General features: G+C 42.2%; 1 protein-coding gene across 9 annotated transcripts in view; it reads left to right on the forward strand.

The window, feature by feature from the left end:
* The window catches only part of grid2ipb (glutamate receptor, ionotropic, delta 2 (Grid2) interacting protein, b), a 52,206-nt gene that overhangs the window by 5,459 nt on the left and 21,124 nt on the right, over positions 1-25,623 (forward strand). For 4 of the 9 annotated variants that reach the window (XR_004655051.1, XR_004655052.1, XM_034860407.1 and 1 more), the window contains exons 5-18: positions 1,064-1,218; positions 11,603-11,881; positions 13,631-13,716; positions 15,809-15,878; positions 17,180-17,332; positions 17,546-17,701; positions 18,387-18,538; positions 18,734-18,868; positions 19,715-19,800; positions 20,068-20,218; positions 20,902-21,239; positions 21,478-21,522; positions 21,996-22,766; positions 24,462-24,614. Coding sequence is in view for 7 of the 9 variants with exons in the window: in XM_034860407.1 (XP_034716298.1) it covers positions 1,064-1,218; positions 11,603-11,881; positions 13,631-13,716; positions 15,809-15,878; positions 17,180-17,332; positions 17,546-17,701; positions 18,387-18,538; positions 18,734-18,868; positions 19,715-19,800; positions 20,068-20,218; positions 20,902-21,239; positions 21,478-21,522; positions 21,996-22,766; positions 24,462-24,614 (2,730 nt within the window). In the remaining 2 variants the exon portion in view is untranslated. Of the gene's footprint in view, positions 1-1,063; positions 1,219-2,636; positions 2,882-11,602; positions 11,882-13,630; positions 13,717-15,808; positions 15,879-17,179; positions 17,333-17,545; positions 17,702-18,386; positions 18,539-18,733; positions 18,869-19,714; positions 19,801-20,067; positions 20,219-20,901; positions 21,240-21,477; positions 21,523-21,995; positions 22,767-24,461; positions 24,615-25,623 lie in introns of those variants that run through there. The other 5 variants (XM_034860410.1, XM_034860412.1, XM_034860411.1 and 2 more) reach the window with 4 other exon arrangements.

A 25,623-nucleotide genomic window follows, 5' to 3' on the forward strand; every position in this document is an offset into this window, starting at 1 on the left:
AGTCAGAACAACTAGTGTTTTTCACAAGGTTTTTGTTGTGCTCCTCTTACTGATTTGAAGTAGCATTTCTGAGCACCAGTCAAAATGTAGCTATACTGTATTTGAACCTTCCTATGGTATGTTTCGTGTGACGTGATTCCATGCAAAGTCAATGCAAAGATGCGAAAACACACCAATTGCGAGAAATGTCCCGCAAAATCCTATCAGTGATTCTTCTGACGAATGGAGGAAAAATGTAGTGTAGCCGTCTGTGGGCACCCTGAGCTCTACGCCTCCGGATGATGTTATGAACCCAGACAGGATGGCCTTTTAGGTTTTGTGACATATTGGGGACGTCGACAACAGGTACAAAGCAGCAATAATGGATATTCGGCTATGGTTGATGATGTAAAGAAATGGCATACGTTATTGGTATCTCCATGGAGCCCCTCATCCTCTCCGTTGCATCTCGTGCGAATAATACAAAAAAACACAAGTGATCATGCGGTCAAAGTTGCCTGAAATCTCCCTTTGTGTTTGGTGTGAACACAGCATGGGTTGTGGGGTGGCTTATGTATGTTGCCAGGGAGATGCTACTGTCAATCAAACAAACCCCACCCCACCTGGGGAAGTAGGTGTTTGTTTTAATCATGTTTATTTAGTCATGAATATCCAATGATCTAGAATAAATCCTCATGTTTTGAAACCAGCTTTTTAGAGACTTTAGCTCAAATTGAAAATATTTCAACATTTAACAAGTGCATGTGCAGACATGCACACAATGCACAGGTGTGAGCCTTTAAAAAATTTAAAGTGCAAGAAAAAAAAAAGAGGCCCACAAAGTTGAAACTTTCTGGATGGATGGGAAATTATACAAATATAAAACCGACCGAGACCACGACAAACTCAAGTAATAGAACTCTTGAGCGAGACATTATTCCTTTTTGCAGTGCTAATGAAGTGTTATTGTAACAATGTGGCACTGTGTAAAAACTATGAAGTGACAGCATCTACCCTGTTTTTCATTTCCCCGACTTGTCCTCAAACTCCTCCCAGCCTCTAACTGCAGTGTTCTCTCCATCAGATTGACCAGATTTTAGGGGACGAACCCGAAGTGAAAGAGAAACTCTTCACTGTGCTGAAGCAGTATGCAGCCGAGAAGAGGGTCGAGTGGTTGGCCTCGGTCCTGCCCGAAATACTCACCACTGATGAGCACCGGCAGCTCATCTCCAGCATCAGGTAAGAGCCAGGTGTGTCAGCTCCCATTTCATTGGATTGCCAAATTTAGTATAGATTAAACTGCTGGTACTATTAAAGGAAGGACCTGGAAGATAGCTGCATGCTTCTTTCTAAGCGCGGCCTCTCTAATCTACCTTTTGAAACCATGTGGAAATTTATCAAAGTGGCCAAACCGTTGTCTATAATATCCTCTGGGCAGTCTGAGACACATACAATGTAGCCAAGACATCCTTTTTCTGAATATTTCTGGAGTTTGAGGACCCTTCTTGCATGTTATCCCCCTCTCTGTCTCTGTCCATGATTGCTCTTATTCCTAGCTGCCAAACTGTCCATTAAAGCCAAGGACAGCTTGTGTTTCTGCAAAGCTTCCAGTGTTGTTCAATTATAACTCCCACTCTTGGTTTTGTATCAACACATACATCCCCATTTTGTCATTTTCAAGTCCCGGTGAAAAGTAAAATAATCTGCAGGGATTTTAGTCATAATGAGCACGTAAACAGGCTTTTCCTGTTGCTCAATTTGCAGGATGGATTAGAGGGGGTCTCGGCTGCTGCCAGCCATTCAAGAGCTTCGCTTTAGGTTTTAGGTGGGCCCCATCTGCCGCCCGGGGTAAATCCACAGTGACCCCTCCAAGTCGCTTAAAGTGTCATCGGTGTTAGTGAAACTGAGAGACTAAACTGACGAGGAGGGGCCAGAGCTAAAAGTTTTTAGGGTTAAATGAGGTCTGGCAGCGTGAACCAAATTCCCAGCATGGAGGTGTCTGTGATGATGAGCCACAGACAGATTTAGTTGTAAAAACATAATGTAATAGCTGTAGCCACACCGCTCTGTATCTCTGTAAAAAAACTAAACCTGGAGCTACACCCAACGTGTTTTTTAAGGTGTGTGTGGAACAATGCCTTATAACTAAACATGAAAAACCACTCAGGTAGCCAGTCACTGTAAGTGGTTGTCTATGCGCCAAAATGACTAGCATTCATGCCTTTTCTCTAAACCCCCAGACAGCTTGTCCACAGATTGCACTTCCTCCAGAAGTAGAGCCAATCAAACCTTTTATTCTCTTACTACACTGGCTCCTCTCCACTACTACACCCCTTTGAACCATTTTTAGTGGTATTAATACACTGTATGAAGACTTTCCAGCAGTGTGACGTCAGTGTTGGGTTAGTTTTTATTTTCCTGAAAAGACGACAGGTTTTATCTGCTTTAAATTGGTTTATGAATAATTCAAACACTGCTCCTCATTGGTTTTTGTATAATAAAAGACACTCCTATTAGCACAAGCCCCAGTAATAAAATGTATCCTCTCTCGTGTGGTTTTTCCATCCCCCACCCATCTCACAACTCTCTTACCTCCCTCTCTCTCCCTCTCTCTGAGGGGAGTTTTGTGTTGTTTTTTTCCCCTGATGGGATTTCTTCTCATTATTCCGCTCAGAGCTCGGGCTGTTTCCTGCTTACTCTCTGTGTTGACCGTTTTCCCTTGACACTTACTAAAGCCTCCTCCTGCATGCACCAATGTCCCACCATATCTTTTATGCCCCTCAGGCAGCACTGAAGCACTAGGTGTGTCTGCCATATTGCCTACTATTAGATGCTGTCAACTTAGTGATTAGTTTATTTTTGAGCTATGGGTTACTGTTAAAACAAACATGAATTGTCTGGGGTGAGTATACCTTTTCATTCCTTTTTTACTTGAATGAATGCTTTTCTGTGGTTGTTTGTTTTTTGAAAGAATCTGTGCATATTAACAGCTCCTTTGGTTCTGCACCTGCACTGTTTTGGCCATCAGTGTAATTAAATATGTTGGGTATGAGTGAATATTTAACGCAATCTGAAACAGAACCAGTCGATGGCTGCTGATGTTTGATATTTGATTTTTTTAGCTCCGAGTTCCACTATTCCCTAGTTGTTTTCTAAGCTTTCTTCAAGGTAACTTAAGGGTTTAAATCTATAATTTATGAATTCAAGCAAACCATCAACAGTGTTGATCACACGGTTTGATGTGATGGGACCACATTAGGATGGACACTGCTCTAGTTGTAACACAGTTAGCAATAAAAAGGCATTTCATTGTGCCTGCCTCTCTTAAGTTATTGGAGTCATTAGGTTGAGTGATGCTCTGCTTTTAGGATGTAATCATGTTTGAGTGTGTGTATCTGTGTATGTTTGAACCTGCTTTGGAGCTGAATTTAGATTTTACAGATTAAATATATTACTTTAAACTCTGTTTGCCTGCATAATGCTGAGTGTGTGGTTGTGTATGGCACGTTTGGCTTTTGTGTCCAACACGATGTCTGCCAGTAACTGGTGCAGGTCTACCTTTTTAGGTATGTAGAAATCAACTAACATCTTTATTACTCCAGTCAGTGATCGGCGTTCCATGTGAAAGAAATAAGAGTGATTACAGTATGATCACGGTGGGTCTGAAGGATCCCCGTATCTGTGTTTATCAGCTCCACTTGATCCGACGGTGCACGCTGCGCACAGAGCTTTCTTCCTCAGTAGTGCTGATAATGATGGTGTTTAGTCTTAACTACAGGAGTCAGTGGAGCTTGTTTGCAACCACTGCTGAGCTTCTACAACTGCACAAGATGAGAAAACATTAGTGGCTCACAAATGGTTTGCATTAAAGTGTGTATTGTTGAGCACAAACGGTGCTAGAGCCGGTGCATTCATAAGTTGGAGTGGAAAAAGTTGTCTTTTATGGTTGTTGGTGACATTAGGCGGATCATCCATGACGGTGTGCTGTCCAGCCAGGCTTGTGGCTCTAGGGACGGTAGTGCCGGCCTGTCTGTCGGTCCGTCGGTCCGCCGCTGTGGTCCAGACTATAAATGGACTACTGCTGCACGATATGAGCAAATATGCGATACGCTATTACATTGTTAAACGTTGAGATAACAATATTACTTTCAATAAATGAAAATATGAATATGTACTCAGTTCTGCCTTTTCTGCATTCTGCTAAAATACATCAAATGGCTTGTTGAAGATATTTTATTGAACAAACTGAATTGAACATAAAATGCCCCACTAAAAAAGAATGACTCACATTTTAAAGTTTTTTGCAATGGGTTTTCGCGTAAGTTGATTTAGCTACAACAATTTAAAAATGCAAGACATAATGTGCAGCCCTAAAATAAACCAATGAATGAATTGCCACTCATTTTTGTTTGGGTAATTATGGTCCCAGAGCATGGATCCTGCTGACATTGGTTGAGTCTTTGACTTCGCATCTAGCCTCGCTACGAGGTTGACATATTTGTCTCTTAGTGAAACCAGTGCAGTGCCAACGGGCCTGTTCGGAACGGCCTGATTGCTGCTTGCAGCTTTCTCAAAAAACGCTCAACCAAACAAGTTCACACTCAGTACTGCGTTTACCTGGGTCCTGATTATTACACCTGCCATGACACAGTTGTGTCCCCGAGGAATGCTAGTCATCAATCCTATTATCTGTAAACAGCTAGCTTGGGACCAGGCTATTTCCAAGAACAAAAGCGTTCATTCTCTGACCCTTGAAACTTTGACTCCACCACAGTGTAACACCTCCGGTCTTTCTTTCTTTATCTGTTCTTCAATGTATTGTAGCGACTAGCGAGTGACTCTTTTTTAATAGGGGTCCCCTATCAAAACACAACATAGTGTGTGCATAACACACTACTAATAAAGAGCTTGCACGTGACACTGGATCTACTTTGGTCCTCAACGATACACCCAACAAGCGTAAAGTTGATCGGATGAACGGTTGTGGAGAGAATCATAGGACAGACAGAGACACAATCCATTTCTGTCACATATGTTGTGTCAACAAATACTTTGTAATTTGGACAAATATCCGTTCTCTACCTGTTCCCATCAGCCTCCGCTGTATGTTATTTTTTGTGCTAAATTGCACGCTATTTTTAGATAACGTTTTTCTGTTTCATTCTTTGTTTTTTAATTCCTTCTTTGATCACACATAGTTTTAAACCCATCTATCCAGTGTGGTCATGTTTATTCAGTGGATCAGATATGGCTGACCTTTTATACTAGCACAATTTTTAATCATCTACTTTTGATAAGTTCTTGGACACAGACCAGGCACCCAGCAATGCTTCTAACGGATTTGAAATCATATCATTATCTTTTAATTCCACTGGCTTTATCCTTAACATGGGACCCACCACTGGGCTTTTTTTTGGCAGTGTTCAAGAGATACAGCACAAATAGATCAAATAAATAGATGTTAAACACATTCTCCATTGTTTTTTTAAGCACACACACACACACACACGCACACATACACACACACGGTTAAATCTCTGTGTGTGTTTAGACATGGTCTCAGTCTCACACTTTAGCATTACACAAGCGTTTACGCTACATCTGGACAGTTGAAATGAAATGAGGTCTCCTCTTTGTGGTTTTCTGCTTGTCATTCTTCCCTTTTGAGAAATCAGTCCCTTCCTCCCTGCTTGCTTCCTCCTCCCCGAACCTCCTTCAGATAATTATAGAACTCTATTCTCTATGAATGAGGTCAAATCAGAGCACTCATTTAGTTTACACGAGTTGTCATGAAAAACTTTTTGCGATGAGGTGGCTGTTTCATCTGACGGTTGTGCATGTTGAGGTGGATGAATATCTGCATTTATTAAAGCATAATGCTGATAGAGGCAGCCACACACAGACACACACACACGCATCAGACACACACTATCACTATCACTCTCAGTGTGGGAAACAGAGACATAATATTGCTTTGATATGAATAGATGACAAATAGCAGAGAAGGAAAGATAGAAAACAGAGAGGAGCCATGTGGGTTGCTACACCTACATCACGACAGAACATTTATTTATATCTCAGGAGTCTGCTGATTGTGGCCAGTAGTCTGTGCTCAGGCAACACTGTCTCAGGCTGCAGTCAGATGCATGAACACCTCAAACCCTCAAATCCGAATCTGCAGAGACATTGCCAGCAGGCTCAGAATATGTGGCCTATATCTCCATCTGAACAGATAAGTTTCCAAAAACATAATGCCCACCATTGTTTAAAAAAAGTGGCAGCTATTCTAAAACAAGAGTTAGCATTCAATTCAAATAAACGATTTTTGTTCAAAAGTGATAGCTGAAAACCAAGCTTTTTCCACATTGCTATGGAAACAGATAGAAAAATATACAATAGACATTTTATTTTTTGGTGATTAGCCACTTTGTTCAGTAATTTTAGCATCTTTCCAATTAGTTGTAGTAGAATAATAAAAAAATATGTAAAAAAAAATATGGCACCTTTGCAAAGGTAGTTCTCAAGCCCTGTGTGGAGATACTCAGATTCTAATGAGCCTGCATGAGACAGAGGAAGGGAAGCCAAATCTGACACGGCTTTTGAATCCCATGTTTTGTGAACTAGGCAGTCCACAAAAAAATCCCACTGGGTTGTCTTGATTTACATTGTGTGTTGGTAGGCACTCAGGGTACCCAAACATATATGCACATGTTATGTCCCCTTTAAACTTTAAACCAGAGCAGGCAGAGAAATCTGTCTTTTAGCCGGGTGTTAAGTTACTCTTCAAAGGGGCATTCCAGCAATGTAAAACTACATTTCCATTCACTTATGGGGCTTATGAGAGCCAAAATACATAAAGATTTCACTTGAAGAGTAGCACTCCCCATGACAATTAAGCCAATCTTAATGTATTAACAGTTGGTAAACTGCCCCTTTCATAACTATTTAATTGGCTCCTTTAATCATATTGCACTACACTGGGCCTGCTGTGAGTCTTGTAAAAAAATACATCATTCAAGCAGCGAGGGAAAATGTGTCAGAAATATCAGGCTGCTGCATTGCTGATCTTTTGTCTTGTGTTGCTGTGGTGCTAAATGGAAAGCTCCTGCAAAGAGGGGAGCAGCACAGTGTTGTCTACCGCAGTGTATTTAGTAATACTACCACTGGGGGGCCCACAGGCAGAAATATCTAAATGCTGTCCACAGTCTCCCTATGCTTTTGAGGAATGGAATATCACACTTTTTTACTCAACAGAACTGTAATGTAGCATTTTGCAGTGTACAGTATCTCCTCTGTCTGAAACCCTTCAGCGTCTATAAAAGTGAACTTGCTTGAGCTCAGCTGCAGTGACAAGCAGCAGGAGTTGTCTTCAGTTTGCATAGTTCATTATCTATGGAATCTATGAATATATCAAACCTTTTGGCAGCATCTATGTACTTCTCATAAAGAGATCAGTCAGTTGGTAGGTAAAAAAGTAAACTATCATTCAAAGTGTGAACATAGTGATGTCAGTATCAGTATCGGCCTCACAAAGACACTAATGTTCAGGCTCTGAGTACATACAGCTAGTGAAAATCTGGTGTAAAGCTTCTTAAAATTAAAAAAAAAAAAAAACTCTTTATACAAGCGACCAGTGTTGTTAATAGAAGCTGTGACATTTAGGTTCCATGTGGGATTGAGACTTCATTATACGCCACACAGCAGGAACAGCACAGTGATGTAGGTACTTCATACAGTATTATCTGAATACCTTTTGATAAAATTCTGGATAATGAATTGCTGTGAAGTGTTTCCCTTTCTCTTCTTCTCTCTGTACGTGTGTCCTAATTGCTTTATTTAGCTGTCAAAGTTGTTTCTTTGCAGCTTAATCAGTTTCTCGAAGACATGTACAGTGGTAGTTGTTGTCTCTCTATTGTTTTTTATCAGCGTGTTTGTTGCTAATTACTCCATGGTGCCGTTTCTTTTCACAGACCGGGCTACATCTTGTCTGTTTATGGCTGATTCATCTTTTCAACAGCAAGTGAACTTAGTCAGAACACAGCAGACTAGTGTAGGTGGGAATCAAAACAGTCTGAGCAAATCTGTTTGGGGCTCTGATCTCAGCTGAAACTTCACCCAGCTGGGATTCAACAAACAGGGAATCAAATAATGAACTTCTGACTCACTTGATGTATCAGCTGGGATTTGGGGTTCTCTTTAATTCACATTACCAGTGAAAAGAATGATAAGAATGATGAGGTGATTTCATAATTTATAAAGGTTTATTTACTGGTTTCACTGTTTTTTCACATTTCATTTAGGTCTGGCTTTGAAAAATAAATAGTGTTGATATATCGCACATGATGTGTGTTTATATTAGCTGGTTTATGTGTAGGCCACTGTACATGTTCTTGTTATTTCCCTTTTTTATGAGAACATGTCATTGTTTTAATAAATCCTACAAAATTAGGTGATTTTAGCCAGTTTTTACTTCCTGAAGGAGCTAGTTGAGTGGGGTGAAAGCAATAGTTGATATTTTGGGCAATTGCCCTTATTTCAATTCTTGCCAAGGGTTAGATGAAAGATCCCCCTCAAACAGTTTGCTTAGCTTAGCTTAGCTTAGCATATTAAGACCCCGTAACAACTCTGGCTTAAGAAAACAAAATCTGCCTACTATCAAGCTTGCTGTTTCTGCCCTTTTCCAGTCTTTATGCTGAGCTAAGCTGCGTATTTACAGTACAGACTCTTATCTAACTCTGGGCAAATAAACAAATTTCTCAAAATGTCAAAGATTTCTTTTAGATTAAAATGAATGATAAAGATGTTCAGGTTAAAGAAGAATAGCAGCTTGTCCTCTCATACACCATCTATCATCAGTCTGTGATAGTGAATGAATCACAGTTTACTCTGTTGGTTTTCACCTCAGGATTTATTTAATTTAATATTTTACCCAGGAATCATATCTTCGTCGACACTGCAATATTGTCTATTAGGCTACTGACAAAACTAATTACCCAGACATGCAGTTACATCACTACTTGTGCCCACCATAAAAAAACTGTGAATGTATTGTTGTAAGGTTACACATGAAATGCCTTTAGAGTGGAGGAGTGTGAATGTCCTCACAGGTATAGGTGTAAATATTGTGTGTGCACGCATGTGTGGGTGGTTGCCTTGTCTCTTTGCAGCAGTTGTGATCACATGAATGAACTGTTTTCTGTTGTCAGTTGAGTCCCTGTGTGCGGGGGACGACTCATTTCGTTTTGTTCTCATAGTCGGCACTGTTGTTTGGTAAACAGCTAGCCCTCAGTATGAAACAGCATGTACACTCCACATTCATCAACCCTCTTTGACATTTTGCTAGTTTATGGCGCCACAAAATGCGTGTTTCAGTCTGTTTACTGGGCTTGGAATCGAACATCAATACTTTTTGAGCAGAATGTATCAGCAACATAGTGTCCTAAAGAACTTCAAATCAGATTTGTTAATTTAAATTTGTTTCATTAATGCTCAGTGGGGAAATTTACATTCTGTCTACACACTTTGTTAGTAATCACACACAGGCCTGGATTACACACACATGCTCAGGACCTATACATGCACTAATGGAGTGATGTCACAGTGAGTAGGCTGCCAACTGAACCAGCACCCTGAGCGGTTGGGGGGGGTACGGTGCCTTGATCAAGGGCACCTGGCAGTGCCGAGGAGGTGAAGTGGCATCTCTCCAGCCACCAATCCACACTCTTTTTGGTCCATATGGGGGACTTGAACCAGTGACCCTTTGGTTCCCGACCCAACTCCCTACGGACTGAGCTACTGCCACCCCGTTTTCACGTTTACATAGTCTTTAATCAGATAGTTTGTAATCTAAATCTTAATTTTGCCAATTTTAGACAGTTTTCACATTGGCTGCTTGTATATAGACAGAATTTAACATTAGAATTTTGGGTTATAATGTTAAATAAAAGTGGTAACTTTTGAGAAGTTTGTCTTTCTGCAAGGTAAGGTATCGGAAAAAACATAAAAGAACATACAAATTGCAATGTCACAACTTGTCTGGAAACATATTCAAACTCTTTGTCCAATTTTTGGCTATACTGTCAGTAGTCACGTTTCCATCTAATTGTCAAGCAAATTTTAAGCAATTAGCAATTTTAGAAGCATTTCAAATTAGTTGGTTTAAAGCGATTAATCAAGACTGTGCAAAGCGTAGTTTGGAAGCAAGCAAACCGGCTTGCTAAATCCAAGAGTTTAGAAGCTGCAGTAAGTTCTTTGGCTAAATAGAGTGAGGTAGCATTGTACAAGTTGGCCAACTGTGCAGAATACACGGTTGAGGCAGAGGCGTTTGGTGTCGGCGAGACAACCATTCACTGCTGTATATACGCGTTGTGCAGAGTCATGCGATTCTAGCTGTTGACCCAATTCATCAGTTTACCTGACATGGCTGTGGCACAGGCTACAGCGCACCAAAACTCCACCACGCACCTCGTGCCACATGTGTACGGCGCATTGGATGGGACCGATTTCCCTATCAAAATGCAGGGAGAGTGTAATGAAACATCTGGAACATATGAAGTTGCATTATGGGAATTGTGGGTTCCAGCATTTTTGGAGCTTGAACCATATTATGGACTAAAAGTCAGCATGGCTTGGGCGGTGCGCTACCAATTTGGACCATTTGCTTGTGAGTCCCTCAATGTTATGGACGTGCAATACAAAATCTCTGGAATCCCTCTTGAAGAAAACATAAGACAATTCAACGTCTAGATGGGTATTTTTTTTAACAAGAGATAAAGCTCCTGGAAAAATACTGGACTCTTAATTTTAAATGAGAATGATCAATTCCATTAAATTCTACCCACCTACTGAGTGCCGCTTTGATTAGGTCTTTTACCTCATAAAGCCAAAAAACAAACCAAAAAGTATGTTGAGTGTCTTTTTCTAATTGGTAAGGTCTGAGATCTATAAGATGATGAAAGCTTCCTGTTCTGCACTCTCGCTGGCGGAGTGACACAGAGGGAAAGCGTGGAAGGAAGTGTAGGAGAGCAAGAGAGAGAGAATTACATACTGTTGACAGAGAGCAGGAGAGAGCGATAGCGGAGGAGAAATCCCATTCTCGCTCACTCACTCCCACATCTTTTCCTCTTGCTGTGTTCTGTCTCTGGTACCACACGCTGCTGCAGTGAGACACCAGCAAGTAGGGAGTGACGCCAAGAATTCCTCACGCTCTCTCTCCTAGGAAAAAGATCCTTTCTCTCTGGCTTCCCTTTCAACTTCTCTTTTTTTTCTCGTCTATGGGGACAGCAGGCATGTCCAGGAGGACAGACCCCTCACCTGTCCATCAAAAGCCTTTTTCTTTAAGTCTTGAAAGGTGGAGCCTGTTGATTTAGATTAGTGTTGACTGCGATGGTGAAGACTATTACAGCACCTTCACTTTGTAATCTTTGCTCATGCTGGAGGGTTGACTTAGTGTTTTCAATTCCACTGGAATCCTACGTTTTTGGTTCTGGACTCAAAATGGATCGAGGTGGATCTGGGATGTAGATTCATCTTCTTTCCGTCCTATTTTCTTTTTTGGACTCTTGTGGACAAAAACTAACATCACAACCTTTTTATTTCCCTCACATGCCAACATGTTCGCCAGAATCTTCATTCCCAAGAAGCACCGGCAGCGCTTTGACGAGGCCGTGTCCCAGAACGTGATCAACCGGCTGTGTCGCAGCAAGAGCATCAGCGAGTCCCATGGCAGAATCCGGCGCAGTCGGAGCGAGGATCACTCCGAGCGCCACCACGGGTCCAAAAGGGCCAGCTCGGTGCCCCGAGATGGAGAACCTGGGGGGAGGGGGGAGGGGGAGAGAGACAGGGGCTTAAGGAAGTCCGTCTCTGGAATACCCGCGCATCCCCCCATCGGACCCAATCAGAGGTGAGCCCACATGTATGAGATACGATGTTTAAGGAGTCACTTTGGCTTTGTTTTAAGATACCACACATAATGCAGCAGCTAAAGATTGACTTTATTATTCAGACGTTTACAGGCAGGATGTTTTGAAAGTGTGTAAAAGTGTGTCTCTTTTTCCATCCTTACTGTTTTCCTGTCATCCCCAGGTTCCCTCCACTTCCATCCTAAAGCTTGTGTTTCCCTCTGGGTCTCGTCAATTAGCAAACACTACATTTGTTTTGATTAAGATGTTTTTACACCCTAAAATATAAGTCAGAAAGTGCCCAGTCACAGTTTTCATTTAACCAAATAACCACGTCACCTTTAAACTGAAACGGCCATCTACTTGTTTCCATCTCCTCATCTATTGAACATGTCACTCCTGAGCTGTTTTCGAGCCCCTGACCTCCGATTCCCCACCCACTAACATGCTAATTACACAACTCTCAAATTAATAACACCACAGTGGACTTATTGCAGGATAACAGAGGTGACAGTACACTCCCACAATCCCACCCAAACTAATTAAATTAATTATAATAATATAATCGATAACTATTATTATGCATGATATATATGAAGTGTAATCATATTGGGAGGTCACACAACAATAGGAGGCATGCTGATTATGTTTTTTGTGTGTGTGTGTGTGTGAGTGTGTGGGTGTGTGGGTGGATGGGTGGGTGGGAGCTAGATAGATAGACACACACCCAATGCGCCAATCTGCATTTAGCTCTACTTACATAACAAACCAGTTGTCACGGCTATTAAAGAACATCTCTGTCTGTTTTCTCTCCCCCCCCCCCCCCACTTTCGTCTTTTTTGTGTTCCCCCTGTTTATATATTGAGGCAGTGTTGCCTTCAGTCATTTCCATGGCAACACACTGGTGGATAGACAACATGAGTGTCTCATCTTTGATGTTACGGGAGGCTCCACTGTGTACTCCTCCACAAGGAGGAATTAAAACAGAGCACCACCATCAGCAAAATGTCAAAGCTTTTTTGAATGTCGAGTACTTCCTAAATCATTTTTGTTTAGGCCGGAAGCCGGAGAATAAAACACAGAGAAAGATGTGCAGCGTGATCTGGAACGAGGTGGCACTAGTTGGGATTGCTGTGTCAAAAAACAAAAAGCCAGCTTATCCGCCTAAATCACAGAGTTGGGTTGCAGTAAAGACAGACGTCATGACACCACTTGTTCAGACTCCCACGTACAGGAAGTGACACATCTAAACAAAAGTGAAGATCAAAGAGCTTTGTGAGCAGCAGTGAGAGAATCTTCCGTCCTCCAGAGACAGCTGGGCTCCCCGTCCATTCACAGAACGGTTGTGAAGCATCAGCATGGTTAAATGGTGTCCCAATTCATGCTGAAACAACTAATGACAGCAATTGTTATATAACTTATTATTGGTTAAATCAGTCAAATGTCAAACAGTCTCTGGCTCCTGTGTCTCAAATGTTAGACAGTGGACTGTTGGATGAACAAATCAAGCAATTTGGAGACCTTTTGATTGGTCTTTTTCCCTCTTTTATGACATTTTTTGACCAAATATGACACAAAAACAAACTTTATGATATTGTGTTTTGGCTAAAGTTGGGACGGAACATTTTTTGTAATTAACTTTTGCGCTCAAATGTATTATTTCATTGGTAGAAAAAGTCAAGAATTACACCAAAGATGCTGTCTGTTTATCTTTTGATTAATTCTTCATCTCACTTCCGGTCTTTTTTCAGGATAATTCGTGTCTACCGAGGGAAGAAGAACTTTGGCTTCACGCTTCGAGGTCACGCCCCCGTCTGCATCGACTCGGTTATCCCAGGTACTGCTTCTATTTTTAAACCCGTACAGTACATCCCTAATAGATGCCTCCTTTCTGCGTGTGGTGGTTTGACCCAAACGTTGTTCTGTGTTGGCTGGCAAAGGCAGATGTATTTTATGTGGGGGAGCCCGTTGTGGTGCCAGCCTCTGAGGGTTAAAGGTGATCAGGAGGTGTTGTTCTTGTGACTATGAAAGTACCAGGGAGGGGATTAGAATGACTCACCAATGAATTGTTAAGAGGTAAACACTTGCACTGTTTTATGCAGGAACAGGCACTTAAAGCGGTCAGTGCTACGCGGTTACATTCATTTTGTTTGTTTTTAGGTTACAATGATCACATTCACTTGCCACACTATTTTATAGAAATTGATCATTTAGAAAAGCAAATACAAATTCAAGACTTTATGCGAATAACATATACAATAATTATATAAACATCACACACATGACTTGTGATTTTTCTTCACAGAATCTCAGAAGCTTTTTAGTTTTCACCTTGATTATCTTTTTATTTCTTGAGTTTATCAAATTGACATGCTCTGTAATCCTTTTACATCCTCAATTCACACACAACTAAGCTACAATAAGAGATCCCATTATGTAGAGATAGCAACATTATTTCTTTAAAGGTCCCATATTGCCTTATTGCAAAGAGTGAGATTTTCATGTCTTTTTTGGTTATAAAGCAGGCAGATGTGTCATACAAATACCGTGAAAGTATTAAGAAGCTTAATTTTACAGAAAACTGCACACATCTCTTTTTCAGAAACGTTGCCTTTTAAGGAGCCATCAGGCCCTTTGGACGGTTGTGATGTCACAACGAAACTTTAGATATGATAGGTTGAAAGTGCCACTACAGCGCGGTTACAGTCATTACTCGGCTGCAATGACTTGCAGAGACTCAGAGAGTGTGGATGCTAAAGATCCGGAAAGGCTGACCAATCAAAGAAGACAGGGTTTTTGGGAGGGGAGCTGAAAAAGACAGGCGCTTAAACGGAGCGTTTTAGACAGAGGGGGAATACAGGTATATTCAGAGTTAGACTAGAATATTGATTCCACTCTCATGTCTGTCTGCTACATATGAAGCTACAGCCAGCTGCTGGGTAGCATACCTTAGCATCAAGACTGGAAAAAGGGGGATTCAGCTTTTGTTCTTTTGCCATCAGTAGGGTAGCTGTAGTCGCAGTTGGAATATTTGCACTGCTAAATGAGTGTTTGGATGAAACACCACTAGCTGCAGCTCCAGAGAGATTATTGGCACAAAAATGAAATTAACTGTTAAATATTGGTCGGGGTAACTGCTACTAAGAGCTTTTGGTGAAAATGTTAATTACTTCAATTTAGTCATTTTCCTGCAGTAAAATGTTATTAAATATAATATAAATGTAATGAACTGTTATTGCTTTTCCAAATAAAATTAGCAGACAAGAGAGGCTGTGAAGTTACTGTTGAGGGAAATTGCCAGGTTCCTCCAAGGATCATAGTGTGTGCGTGTGCGTGTGCGTGTGCGTGTGCGTGTGCGTGAGTGGATGATGACAGCACAGTTCCCGCCCACCATCATCTCCCACCATCATGTGCTGAAGTGGCCTGAGCCAACTGACTCAGTGGGCCTTATGGAGGTTGATATGGAGATAGTGGGGGCGGATAGCATGTCTCTCATCGTGATCTGAACGCAGAGCTTTCACCAATACACTCCCGTGATTCAAAGTCTGTCTCGTGGCCCGTGAATGTGCACACGCAACATTATCACGTGCAGAGTTTGTTGTATCCAAACTTTGTGGGGAAAAAACAACAATGACATGACATCCAGTTTGAGGAAAATGTGGCAGTGAGTTGACAGATGAGGAGGCGACGGTCGATGGGTACAGTGTAGTCAGAACTGATGTGGCTGGGGATTTGTTTTGACAGTTTCCTCACTTAATAAGAATTTAGCACGGAGGTCTTCTCGTTTGTTGATGGGCTTTGTTGAATGTCAGATTGACAGAATCACATTAGTCACCATCTTTTCCTTCTGTTCAGTGGACCTTGTTAGCTGGTGAGGTTGTGACAGGATCCCTTTGCTTTTCCTACCATCTTTTTTGTCCCCTTATCAGATAGCCCTGCTGAGGAGTGTGGACTGAAAACAGGCGACCGCATCCTCTTTCTCAATGGACTGGACATGAGGTTTGTCTTTAATGGATTATTATTATTATTATTATTAGTAGCAGCAGTTGTATTAGTATTTTGTCTTTGCCTCCTGTCCACGTTCTTGAACTGAGGCAGTATATTTAGAGAGAGCTTGTTTTTCTCCAGGGGAATTCATCTGCTCCTACCGTGAAAAACATCTTTCACAGTGCCAAATAATCCATCACAGAACACATGACGCTTTTATTTTGGTTGTGTTTTTCCCTGCAATGATCATTTGACTGTTTCTTAGCTGAGCTGCTTGCAGGTCAGTCATCGTCAGGAGAAATTAAAGTCTCAGCTAGGAAATAAACACTCAAACATACATATGTAGCTTTACTTTGGGATGGATGGAAGATTTGATTGTAAAAACAAGTACAATTTATAAACAAACAGACTTAATCACATCCTAAACCTCACTGGAAAACAATTTGGGAAAAGTTAAACACATGGACAGATGTACGGGTAATAGGCTGAAGGTAAGAAGGTATGATGTATTTATACTGTATGTAGATATACAGTGTTATATATATATATAAGGATTAGAAGTTTGACTTCTTGACGTGCCTTTACGCAAACTTCTCTTTAGGGGGTAGTCCTTGTCTTGTTTGTCTTGTGGAGACTTTACAACTTCTTGACCTTTTGCCTGATTGGATTTTCTGAGAGTGAGTGTAGGAGTGCAGATAAGAAATCCAGTGTGGATGAAGTTGAATTGTACTTATACCCACTGAGCCAAATAAAGTGTACCAAGGGAAATTTAAGACCAAGATATTACCCGGTTCTGTGTGAAAAAAACTGTCTTACTCATTCTGCGCTGTTCCCATGGCTGCCTGATGTACTGATTTGATTGGGGCTGTGTAATTTCGCTGTTCTCCCTGATAACACAGTGCTGCAGCAGTAGGAAGTAACCAGCAAAACAGTGGGAGTAGTTCACCAGAGAGAGAAAGAAAATAAAGTACAAGATATATTGAAGCTTTCAGCTTTGTGTTTACAAAGGGAACGTATGTATGGTGTATGTATGGAATCAACGTATAATAACAATGGAAAAATATGTTAGTTTGTTTACAACTGGTAGACCTTTGTAACAGCAGACATATCCTTGTTTTAAAGGGTGCCAGGTAAAAAGAACAGCCACTGTCTTAAATGAATTGCATTATGTCCTCAGTTTGTTAGAAGTCATGCAGTAGATTTCATTACTCCATCTGCTTTAGCTGAAAGTCCATCAACCCTCCAGTATTTACATCTGTCCCTCCCTTTCTTCACCTCTCTCTTTCTCTCCCTCTCTGTGTGTCTCTTCGTAGGAACTGTTCCCATGAGAAGGTGGTGTCCATGCTGCAGGGCAGCGGGGCAATGCCCACTCTGGTGGTGGAGGAGGGTCCGTCTGAGTACTCCTCAGACCAAACCGACCCGGAAGAGTCTCCAAGCCTGGCCCCCACAACGTTACCGCGCTCCAGGTTAACACACCGCACCAACAAACCTGACATTTTCAGCAGCTCATGGTCTGTATCTACAAGCAAACTAACATCAGACCCCTCCGTCAACAGTGACGCTGCATTTTTCAATAAAGATGTCAAAGGAGAAACAATACTTTGTACAATACATTTATGAAAGAATACATGTATGAATTAACAGTCTAATGGCAATCTCCCCCTCTGCCCGCTGTCCAGGTCTCCAGCCCTCAGTTCTCTGCAGTGGGTGGCGGAGATTCTTCCGCCAAGCATCAAAGTCCACGGCCGGACCTTCAGCCAGCAGCTGGAGCACCTGCTCACCATCCAGGAGAGGTACACTGTCTGCAAGGCTCTGGAGACCTTCTTCCAGCACAGGTCAGTGGGACGGAGGGAGAGAGTGGGTCGATTAAAAGGAGTAGTAGACAGCGGGCATGGAAGGATGTATGAGGAGTAAGAAAAACAACAGTCTGCAGTCTATAGCAGGAAAGAATGTAGCTTACAAATTCAGTTCTCAGCTTGTCCAACTGTCTGTGGCAAGACTCTTGTTAACTAATTAGCATTTATTGACATAGGTGTAGCTGTTGCCCGGGAAACATTTCTTTTAGCATACTCAATATATCTTTATGCAGACGAAAGAGAGACACGTGGAGTTAATGATGGTGATAGGAGAGTGAGAGAAAAAAGCAGTAAAAAAAAGCAAATCAAAAGGGATGGATGGGGCAATATCTTTGCAGATGATGCAGGCATGTGATACTGCATGATTATGAGCAAATTACCCTTTACATTTTACAGTACATACATACAGTATAAACCTCCGAAGGCCTTCTACGGTAGTGTACCATATCCTCCTACCTTTTCAGCATCTCTTTTCATCCTGTATTTCATTCTCAGCTATACGTGTCCTTACAGATGCAAAGAATCCAAACCAATGCTAAATCCTTACATCATATGCTAACCAGCAGTAAGCAAGGGCATGTTTGGTTATATAAAGATGTGTGTATGTTATATAAGGATGCACTGTGTGTGTGTGTGTTTGTACGTGTGTGTGTTATGATTGCAGGAATGTGGACACTCTGATAGTAGATGTGTTCCCGGTGTTGGACACTCCGGCCAAACAGTTGATCTGGCAGTTCATCTCCCAGCTACTGACGTACGATGAACAGGAGCGCTGCCAAGGCAAGCTGTCACGCTTCCTGGGTTTCAAGAGCACTGGTGAGGCATAAACACACAACGTGGAAACTCGGCACGTACAGTTTCAGCACACAATCAAGTTGCTTATTGGATTTGATTGAAAATCAAGCTATTATTAATCACCTGGTATTAGATTAACTCAGGCACAAAAGAGCAGCTGTGTATAACTAGCTTGTAAATAACAAAAACGCAATGCTGTATGTGTGTGTTTTGCAGTCGCGTTGGAGCCTGACGTAGGCCCCGAGCACCACCGGCGGAGCAGCTCCATGCGTGTGACGGGGTCGTCCTATCGCGGCATCGTCCGAGAGAGGAGCTCTGACGACTGCATCATCGGGACTCACCTGGGAATGGGTACGCTGCACATGACCACAACAAGAACAGGGATTTACTGCCCTGTAGCACAAAATCAGTGCAATCTCCACAGGGTTGGTCGGGTTTATTACAAGGTTTCTGTCGCTTTCCCGCTCAATTCTGGATCAAAAACCTCTCCTGATGATATGATCATGTCAGCATTGTGGTCCCATCTTGTTGCTTCCCCCAAGCGGCCCAAGAAAATCAGTTATTAACAGTTTTAACAATGACTGTAAAGTGGGTGGGTTAATTTGCTTTTCTTATGAAATCTCCTCTTTAACATTATTCAGTTTTATTGCATCTTTGTTGGGGTTGGGATCCCTGGACATGCAATAACAGTATAAGTTTTGATTGTACTATAAACTGCTTCCTGCGACAGTTACTGTACTAATAATATTCCCTTGGGCAAGGCATCTAAGCCCCAGTCGCTCCAGATGAACTACTCAGAGCTGCAAATGCACTGGTCAGCTCCTGGATGGAAATGTGTCTAATTGTTAGACCGTTGATAAAAAGAAGTGTGCTCAGCAAATCCTCTGTGGATATTTAAAGGCTACATTAGACAGAAATGGCTATTCTACATTCATACATTAACTCCATATCTCAGCTGTGCCTTTGATAGTGTCCTCACTCTATCAGGTTGGAAACACATTCAATGTTAATTTCCAGCAGATTTCATTCATGGGCATCCCCTGTTTTACATCAACCATTTGCTAACTCCTCCACCAGGAGCCAAGCTTTTCCACGCTGTTCATCTCTGCTTCATCCTCTCTCCCCTCTTGGCTGGGGGTGGATGGAAGGAGGAGGCTTACGTCCATGTGTCACTGTTCATGCCTTGTTGTGCTTTAGGAATTCATGTGGATGAATCCGGGAGCCCGGAGGAAAGGCAGTCGGGAGATGGAACCTCCTTCCCCGAGTCTCCTGACCTTAATCATGTAGGTATAACTGCAGCTTTTCAGCACCAAGCTGTTAAGCAACTGGCACAATGAATGCTAGTTATGTAATCTGTGCTCTCCGGCCGCACATCATTTGAAGGTCTGCCCGAGATGACTGCAATTCAAAACCTATTAGATTTGATTTGTGGCTGCAGTTAACCTGCGCTGTGCAAATTGTTCCTGAAAAGCTTTAAAAGCAGCCGGCCTTCAAAGCGAATGTGTCGCAGCGATTGTGTGCTAACCAGCTGATCATGCCTCCACCCGTAGATGACAGGGGTGTACACGGAGCTGGAGAACGTGTACGTGGGGAAGAGTGTGTCACCACTGCGGGGGGGCTCCTCAGCAGAGCCCGAGAGGCCGGGACAGACTGAGGCCTACGGGCGCTCTCTCTCCCCCCTCACACTCCCCCCTCTATCAGGTACTCTGGGGCTGACACAAACGCCCAAACACACATGCACACCTGCACACATATAAACACACACACAATGTGCTCATGCTTTCAGACACATGCTTTCATCGTTGGTTCTCAGCCGCTTTCATTTAGGCTTGATGTATTTCGCAGAATGACTTATTGAATTAGTAAATGACTAGTATTTGGCAGGAATGAAAACTGCATCACTTTGAGCCTCATTAGCTGATGCTACGTTCAAGTCACGTTAGATTTGCTGTAAACACAAGCTGCAGAATGGGGAACAATGCTAATGTGATGGACAGTGGTCATTAAAGGTGACAGGCATGGCATTACATCCACTGACGTAATGTTCACGCTACGGAAATACATATCCTCTCATCTCCAGCCTTGTGTTTATGGCTGATTTAACATACAAAACATATAAACTTTTGAATGTTTAAATTGGTTGCTTTTACCAATCTAATCATGTGACCATAACACGAGAACCACTGAATGTATATAGGTTAGAAACCATTCAAAATCTACAGTCTTCATTTGTTCAACCACAAGCCTGCAGTTTATCTTTTTGTTGCCAAGGTAACCTCTCAGATGAACGGATACCCAATGTCACAACAAAGCCAAGAATGTCACACATGATTTCTTGAGGGAATAAGTAGCATAATGTGGTCTTGGATTTCCATTCTTTAAAGGTAGCCGAAAATCCGGCCTCTCCCTGTCTTGGAAAGAGCCTCTCCCCACTCCTGTGTATGAGATCCACCACCAGAGCAGTGTGGACTCCAACCCCTACGTCAGCCTGGAAAGCCCCCCCGCCTCTCCTCAGCCCTCGGATGGCCCCAACACTCTGACCCGCCGCAAGAAGCTGTTCACCTTTTCCCGCCCGCCTCGCAGCCGGGACACAGACAAGTTCCTGGACTCTCTGAGCGAGCAGTTGGGCCACCGGGTCACTCTGGTGGATGACTTTGTACACGGAGAGAATGACTATGAGGAGGTGAGGAAGACGTGCCTCCAGTATACTGCATCCTCAGCTGTAATAATGCACACACACACACAGAGTACATGTTTTTATTTTAAGGTGATTTCAAGTTGTTTTTAAGCATTATTTGTTTTTACTGTAAAGCAATACCCTGGGTCTGCTGTGCAGTCTGATAATAGTCACATAATAAGCAAATTCACATTTAAGTAAAGTAATTACGTTGTAGTGTTGCATGTTTACATTAGAGCAGCTCTAATGTACGCTACAATGAACACTTGTGTCACATGAACAGATATATCAAGGTGGTTGTCATGGTTTCAGAAGAAGAGGGATGCCTGTAAGTAACATGATACTCAGTTATATAGTATAGTCTATTTATCTAAGGTTATAATAAGATGCTGGATGACGTTAACTCATGTTCCGCCTTTGGCAGGGCGGTTTTGTTTTGTGTTGGTTTTGTGGGGAATGGGTATTTTAAAACTGATCTCTTAGACTCTAAGAGATCAGTTTTAAAATAAGTAAGACTCTCAGACCTTTCAGTATTTTACAGTAAACTTTACTCTTTTTACATCACATTTCTTGTCGTCCATAAATAGATGGATTTGGTTGGAGTACTGATAGTATTTAAGTGCATGTGTTTTTTTGTGTAGCATTTTTTGTCCTATAAGTAGGTTAAAAAAGAGAAAGATTTCAGATTGATAAGCAAGATTGTAAAGCTACAAAGAGGCACAATGCATTTTTTTTTATTAGAGCATGTGGAGGGGAAAGTTGGGATTACCAGGTGTAATGGTGCCCCTCTCCTCCCTCCAGATGAGTTTCCAAGAGGAGCAGGACATGAGCTTCATGCCCCGGCGCCTCAGCAGTGGCAGCAGTGATCACAGTAGCAGCGATGAGGCCTCCTCTCCCTGCTACTCCTCAGGATCGGAACTCATCCCTCCACCTCCCACCCAGAGCCCCCCGCCTCCCCCACCTTTCCAGGCTATGATACCACCCCCTGTTCAATTCACTGACCCTGTGCCACCAGTCCGCTTCTCCCCTGAGCACGTCCCCCGCAGCCGAATGCCCTTCCAGCCGCAGCACCCCATCATCCCTCCTCCGCCGCCCCCTCTGAGGACCCTCCTGTCCAACCGCTCTCCTCTACACAATGTGCTCCCCACCAGAGAAGAAGCAGAGAAAACTCATCAGCGCTTCCAGACAACCATCACCACCACCACCACCCGCCTCTCGCACGGCCACAGCGCCCTGGGTTCCAGCACCCTGCGCTCCTCCCAGCCGTCCCGCCCCTGCTACCTTCCCCGGCAGTTCAGTCAGCCGCAGCCTATCCTGCATCCGTCCCCCCAGCCCTCCCCTCATCCGCTGAGACAGAGCCAGCTCGTCCTCCAAAGGCACCACCAGCTCCACCACCAACACAGCTATCAGGGTCCGCTGCCGTCTTCCCTCCAGGATCACAGCTCGTCCCAATGTCAGACTCAAGGCCCTGCGGGCTCCCCGCTGCAATCCAAGCCTCCAGCCTCCTACTCCACCCTCCCCAGTCATACCAAAACCTACGAAACCCCAAAGCAGGAACAGCAGACACAACAGGTAACATATGCATTTACTGTAGTTTTTAAAACATTATGAGAATTAGTAGTATGAATAAAAATTGCTCCAAACCTCACTATTTTCAAGCCAGACCAGAAAAATCACGGAAACTTGAAACATGGAGAGTGCATTAATGACACAGCAGTGAGAGCCTAGCAACAGTAGTGTTGCAGAAAAGAATTGACATCATGATGATGATAAGAACAGCTACATTTTAGTAACGTACTATCATGTGCGGTAATTTTTTGTAACATAGAGCAAACATCTCCTTACTGTCCGCGAGCTGCCTGTCTCCTGAGCACACTGTAAAAAACACGCGGCCTCTGTAGACAGCCCAGGGTCTACAAATGGCAACAATAACAAACTGCGCCAACCAACACCTTCAAACAGTGTTCCAGCCTATAATACAGTGGGGTCGGAAAGTTTGGGCACCCCAGGTAAAAAAGTGTATTAATGTGCATAAAGAAGCCAAGAAAAGATGGAAAAATCTCCAAAAGGCATCAAATAACAGATTAGACATTCGTGTAGTATGTCACAAAAAGTTTATTTTATTTCCATCATTTGACTTGCTTTTCACACAATCCTGCGAGCTGTTCTGTCTGATATTTATCTTGTAGATCTTGCTTTAACCTCCACTGTTCCTGATGACAACAATTTCTTAATTACAATCCGAACAGAGGATATTGGAGTCTGAAAACGCTTTGCTATCTTCTTATAACCTTCTTCTGCTTTGTGAGCGTCAACTATTTTTTAACTTTCAGTTTTCTAGGCAACTGCTTAGAAGAACCCATGGTGCTGATTGTTGGGGCAAGGTCAGATGAGTCTGGGCATTTAAAACCTTAAGATTGAAATCACCTGGTCTTTCCAGATGATGATTGAGAACAATCCATGACACTGTCAGGTCTCAGCTTTCCAAAGAGAGCGGTGCATGCTATAAACTCTGCAGGGTGGCCAAACTTTTGCAGATGCCATTTTTTGGTTTTCTCTTAATTTGAAAGTGTAAATGATGGAAATAAAAATCTAAGTTTTTGTGACATACTATACAAATCTGTCATTTGATGTCTTTTGGATATTTTTTTCCATCTTTTCTTGACTTCTTTATGCACATTAATACAAATTTTGCCCAAAAAGCCCAAACTTTTGAACCCCACTGTATATTAATAGCCATCATTGCAGTAGCTTTAGCACGTAGGATACTTCCACAATGCGCGTCCAGGACTCAACCAAATCCTTCTTGTTGGTTATTTTGACAGTGTGTTCAGGGGACAGGCAGCTAGCGGATAGTGAGGAGATGTTTGCTGTATGTGACAAAAAAATGTTGTAGCTTAAAAAACGTATGCCATTGCTTAGAGCACATTTAAGTCATCTATCTGCAACTTTACTTTTGCAGGGGCCCCCTTCTCGTCAAGTTTCTCTCTTGGGGTCCTGGGTCGGCAGCACCAATGCACCCACGCACACACGCACCCACACAATCTCTGCTTATAAGAGTATTAAAATCAAACTATGAGTGCTGCATCCCCTGACGTTTTGGCATGTGGTGGGGAGATAATTCTACCACCGTTTTAACACAGTGCTCCCAACTCTCTTGGTGAAAGCTTGTTAGCTGAACAATATTTACTGACTTAAATATCTTTAAACAAAACTTGGGAACTTTGACTTAAAATAAACATCTCTATATATATTTTGATCCCCAAGGCCCCTCCGCCCCCACCTCCACCTCTGCCCCCTCCCTGTGACCCGCCTCCGCTGCCCAAGTCAGGCAACCACGCCTCGGACACCAACCACATGAGTGTAAAAAGGTTGCGCTGGGAACAGGTGGAGAACTCCGAGGGAACCATATGGGGTCAGGTGAGCCTGTCACAGTAGTCTTAGATAAGATGTGATTTGAAGAAACATGCATGGTTCTGTCTGAAGAAAACTTACATACAGTAAATACAGTAAACAATATCATGACTTGTGAATCTTCCCACCTTGGCTGTGATTTTTTTCACTCCTACAATTCTCTTCCCATATTTGGAAAGACCTTCTCACTCAGTCTGTTGTGTCTCTGATGAGTCATGGGCGCATCGAAGCACAAATCTTGAATGTTTCGACAGCATCTTGTAAATTTGTTGCAAAGTTTAAACTCTGTCTTTGAAGAGTACAGAGCAGAGATGGAAGTAAAGCACACAGGCAAGTCTCAACCTTCAAGTCTCAAGCAAGTCCAGGTCATTTTTTTTGAAAATCAAGCAGGTCGAGCAAATTACAAGTCAAGTTATACAAAGGTTTACATTTTTAAACAAGCTAAAGACAGTGGTTATAGTTTTGTTTGCATTTATTTCTACCCAGTATAAAAAAGCCATTGCATCCACATTCATCTGAACTAGAGCCCGACTAATAAATATTCATTCACCAGAATCATTTATAATGACAAATAAATGATTCCGATAAATGAATATTTAAAAAGATAAAAACGGACAGTCAACAACGTTATGAGCGTTGACGTTGCATAGTTTGTCCACCAGAGGGCGACCTACAACGTTCCTGTTGGCAACACTTTTTTGTTAATGGGTTTTTGTTCAAAGGACTCTAAGTTTCATATCTTACGTTTGTATTTTCATACATTTTATTTATCAGAATTTATAAATTTTGATGTTCCTTTGTTCTGTTGTAACCATAAAACAAATTAATATCATTATATTTTAGTGGGAATTCATAAATATCTACAAATAACTTATGTTAGGGAAATCTGTTTATGTTTTGTAGGGCGTTTCTATTTTTTTTATTAAATAAACATTAGCCAATATATCGGCATAACGGATTTTTAAATAACCAAATATTTGTATTGGTATTGGTTTTAAATATTATTTATTTATTT

The sequence above is a fragment of the Etheostoma cragini genome, chromosome 21 (assembly GCF_013103735.1).
Source record: "Etheostoma cragini isolate CJK2018 chromosome 21, CSU_Ecrag_1.0, whole genome shotgun sequence".
NCBI lineage: Eukaryota > Metazoa > Chordata > Actinopteri > Perciformes > Percidae > Etheostoma > Etheostoma cragini.